At 31.2% G+C, this 5,014-nt stretch overlaps 1 protein-coding gene across 1 annotated transcript; it reads right to left on the reverse strand.

Annotated features, from left to right (window-relative positions):
• Positions 1–1,162: 1,162 nt before the first annotated feature.
• Positions 1,163–2,999, reverse strand: LOC140814368 (AP2-like ethylene-responsive transcription factor At1g16060). The gene is given in 10 exon segments (XM_073173319.1): positions 1,163–1,305; positions 1,416–1,492; positions 1,694–1,744; positions 1,843–1,916; positions 2,012–2,077; positions 2,080–2,120; positions 2,343–2,351; positions 2,526–2,608; positions 2,791–2,909; positions 2,994–2,999. Coding segments are annotated over 10 exon segments (669 nt in total).
• Between the last annotated feature and the right edge of the window lie 2,015 nt (positions 3,000–5,014).

Here is a 5,014-nt window from a genome sequence, read left to right on the forward strand (position 1 = left end):
GCTTGTGAGCTTGTCTATTTACTCGAAGTTGTTGTTATCATATTCATAATTTAGTTTCTCACAATCTTCCCTTTATAATATAGTGCGATATTGGTTTCTTCTTTTATTGCTACCTCTCATCTCCAGAAGTAAGTTTTTGTTCAACTTCAAGTGATGCTTCTCCTAATGCTATGCATATTGGGTGACTGTGGAAGGACTAAGGAGTGTGTTTTTGTTCTTGCTTATGTTGTTTTGGTTTTTGTTTATTGGAGAAACAATTTTTTTTTGAAAAACAAATGAAGAATTGACTACCTGGGCATTCTAAAAGAAATATTATGTGAAAAAAAAAATCGGTGGCTGTTTTGAGAAACAGTTAGAAATTTTTTTATTGTTGAAATAATTCAAAAGGATATTAGGGATTAGTGTGTTACATTCTTTGTTAGATACCTTTTAAATTTAAATAAAAATAAATAAAATAATAAATTATACAAAGATATATTAATTCGAAATTAAAAAGATATACATATATATAAGTTAAAATAATAGAATAACTAACATAAAAAACTATATATAAAAAGTTATCATAGTTCATTATTTACATTGATATAAAAAGAATTGTAGTGAATATAGATCATTAAACAACAAAAATAACATATTTTTGATATAATGTAAAAGGATCACTTTTGGTGTGTGTATCTGTTGTTCATTCATAAGTTGTTCCTTCCACACATGGGCCCAATGTGTATGTGTTTTTCCTTCTTTTTTTTTTTCTGTTGTTTCTTCCTGCTCATCTTTACATGCTTGCTGTTAGATTGTCAGCATTAAAATTTGGAGACCTCTTGTTTTTCATTGCTTCAGATCGATTCTTAATACTGTACGGTTCTATACCTTGGGTTCTTTTTTCTCCTTGTGGTACTTTTTATATGTAAATGCTTTTCCTGTTGGGAAACGAGGGTCATCTATCAAATTAAATTTGCATTTGGATTTCATTCTTACCATTCACAACTAGGGATATGGCAATGGGCCGAGGCGGGGGCGAGTTTGCCATTCCCATCCCCATCTCCGAATTCCATCATCACCCCCGTACTCGCCCCAATCCCCACTTTTTCGGGTTCGAGATCCTCGAACCCGAAACTTCGGGGATCAACTTCTCATCCCCGCCCTCATCTCCGTTTCAAAAATATTAATATGACAAGTCGATGACGGATTCGGAGATTTTCTCAAACCAAAACTTGTTATTATTAGAGATAAAATTTGTGACCTCGTTGAGTCCACGATATTTGATAGCTGCCATGTCATATGCAACTGCAGCTTCTTCTTGTGTAGCTGCACCATATTATGTTCATAGTTTAGCAGAAGACAAAAAATGAAAATTGAGACGAGGTTCGAGTATATATATAGAGAATTGAAAAATAAAACATAGCATAAAAATTTACCATAAGTTCCGAGATAAAGATATTTATTGCCAAAAACTCTTCCAATTCTGGCTTCCCATCTTCCATTGTGATGATGTCTTCAAGAATATTGCAACAAATTTATATTAAAATATTGAGTAAAATTAACATGTAATTAATTATATTCACAACATATAATTAAGAATTTAACTCATATTTTAATTTAACCTCTAATATTGTCTCATATCTTGGCATAATTAATGGATTTACCCAAGATCAAACTACCCTTAATAGTAGATAATGTAGTATACTTTTTGTACCTTGCAACTCCTCTATACTTGGATACTCCCCTAGAGAAACCACTGCTTTTCCTGTAATTTTTCAATAATAATAAAAGAATTAGTATTTCAAATGTAAATTTGATAAATATTAAAAGATTGAATTATTGTTCATTAAATTAAACTCTTACCTCCTTAATGATCCAATATATTCTTCCCTAGACTGTCCATCCATCTCTATTAGCTCTTTCTCATATGTGGTCAACTGTAATTCAAAATCGTCCCATTATATTTATATATAATTACGATTCTTAAAAATTTCACTAAAAATTTTAATTTTATTTATAATTATTATGTAACAATTAAATTACCGGGAAATTGAGAAATAGTGTCTTGACCCCAATACTTGAGTGCAGCCAAGTCATAGACTCATAAGCATGTGCAGCTGCGTCTTCATCATCATAGGCACCTTCACACATTAACAGATACAACCAAATCATTCACCGATGTCGTAAATTGCGAAACAACGTATCGATTATTGTCTTAAACGCAATGCAAAATTTTAATTATCATTTTGAATTTTTCAAGATACATTTGATCTATGTAAATTATGTGATTCTATGACGGTAAACTATAATTCGTTGAAAACATTTTAATTTTTAAATAACATGTAAGTGTGATCAAGACTCACCAAGATAGACTGCATTTTCGATCAAATCGCCACCAAATTAGTACCAAGCCATGCATATATAGAGAACAAGAAGAAATTATCAGTACCAATAAATTTAAATAAAAGAACCTAAAAACTATATAAAGTTGCATACTTGCATTTAATTTCAATGTGTTTTTCAAGAAAAAAAATTTGAAAACAAACCTTGTCTGCCTTTCTTGTTTTGTGCCTCGTTCCAGCAATTCTTATCCCACAAATGTGCTTCGTATCTCCCCGTCCATCGGTGCCTATAGTGTCCAACCAAAACATATTATCAAGTTATTCGATGATCTAATATATTGCGTAAACCGAAAATTGTAGTAGTCCATATATTTCAAATTTTCAAGACTAGTTAGTTATCCGTCACATTAATGTATTGGTCATCGAAAGATCGATTTCCGAATAAAAACAGTCGATCAAATCCTAAAACCTTGTCACCCCGCAATAGATGGAGCTCCGTTGAGGAGGGGAGTCTCTAGGGATCGTCTTCCGAGTACGTTTAGCCTTCATCCCGGGATTCGTCGCGTGGTTCACTACAAGAAAATTGATCTATAGTGACGGGAAATGTCGTCTCTAAATGTCCAAAACCCGCCATAAATTAATTTTAATGACGGCAAAATTCCCGTCATATACCTTCATTACTGCCCTCCTAGGTAAAAGTAATTAATGACGGTAATGAGATCCCGTCATTATTAGTATACCATATTTAGCTATGAGATTATACCGTCATTAAAATGAATATTAATGACGAAATATTTCGTCATTATACTACCATTTGCCCCTCAGTAAATAAATTTTTAATGACAACTCATTTCCTCATTATATCATTATTTACCTCTCACTATAAGTTATTTTAATGATGAAATTTACTATAATTATTAGTTATTAGTCCCTCACTAAAAATCGATTTAACTATGAAATTACTCATTAAATCATTAATTACCCTCATTAAAAAATATTTTAATTGTGATGAAATTTATAATAATTATTTGATATGAATTTGTTATTATATTAAAGATAGCATTATTAATAAAATATGAAAATTGGAACAAGTAAGTTTTTTGAACAAAATATATTATATAAACAACTGCATCCATATCTATTCCTATATTTAAAATTTACAGAATTTCGATTTGTTCCATAACATGAATTCCATTTTGATGGATACTTGAAGTATTTCCTAATATCTACTCCTTGGAGTACAAAAATATTTGAGGACCATAAATGGTGATCACTTAGTAGTTGCTTCAAAATATCATAGACAAATTTCTTAATCAATGCTTGAATTCTTCTAATCTTCTTTGAAGCACGACATCAGATTAAGGCAGCATAACCATAAAGTAAGAGTGAAAACTTTGTTGATGTCGAAGTTTGTAAACAAAAATCTTGAAAACAATGATATATTATGTCAAACACATGTGAAGTAAATTTTTAAATAATTAAAAAATAAAGTCTATATACATGTCAACACAATGTGCCAAAGTTATAAGAGTAGCAGTTTTTAGTCAAAATATCTGGAGATAAAGAATCAACTAAGACCATCCTTCAGCTTGAATCAAAGAGAAAAGAAATAAAACCATAAAATATTTATACAGGTGATGACATTGTCAACAAAATGGACACACAAGGTAAAGTTAACTTTCTTGGAAAAAGATTGGGCTTGAAATGTACAGCCGCGAGTCACAAATGTCTTGAGCACAAATAAGAAGGATAATGACTAAACATATTAAGTCATGTAAACTATGCTGCAGAAGCAAGAGGTTCAACATACTATTCATGCATGCTTCTTATCAATTTCCCAAACCTAGATACTGTTCTAGTCAAAGGGTAAAAGAGGAACTCAAATTGACTAATTTATTCAAATCATAACAGAAGGTAAAGGTGACCATCATACACATAAGCACATACGAGATTCCATATATATATTTCTTAAAAACAGACAGAAATTTTCTCATATTTGAGTATAACCTTGCATTAGTGTTCTTTGAAGGGTTGTCAAGAATGGTCTTCTGCGATAGCTTTCCCATAGGATTTTATGTATGTAATGGTTAAGTTAGGAGAGTCTTAGTTGAAGGATTAATATGACTAGGTCTTCGAATGTTAGGGTTTTTAAAGAGAAAAAAATGAGGTGAAAGAATGTGGGCTGTCAAATGGCAGGAAAATGACTGCCGGCATGAATGATTTGGCCGTCTTAACCGGCTTTCTATGATATCTTAATCCTCCTTTGTCCTAAGTTTATCTAGGGCTATTTGTTGTTAAATACCAACTGTAGTATCGGACTTTTACAGTTGAACTAACTAACGACCCTACAATTCTTCGATATTATGCCTAAGGGGCGCATCCTCACACATGCACTTTTATTTTGAGATTATGGGACAAAGTGATGATTAGTTTGGTGGTGCTTTTTTTTATTACATGACAACCTTTGATGCAAGATAACATAAGTATTTATAATATCTGAAATAATACGTATAATTTCAATTCTAGTGAAATGCTGTATAAATATATAAGGATGTGAACAATTAAAATATTATCTCACACACTTTAGAGTTACCTAAGAAAGCTATGAAATGATTAAATTAGATGTTTTCAGGAGTTTTATCTCTCATTTTTCAGATATTATATGTTCCGTAAATGATTTACTGCATAAAAAA

The sequence above is a fragment of the Primulina eburnea genome, chromosome 1 (genome assembly GCF_022965805.1).
Source record: "Primulina eburnea isolate SZY01 chromosome 1, ASM2296580v1, whole genome shotgun sequence".
Classification (NCBI taxonomy): domain Eukaryota; kingdom Viridiplantae; phylum Streptophyta; class Magnoliopsida; order Lamiales; family Gesneriaceae; genus Primulina; species Primulina eburnea.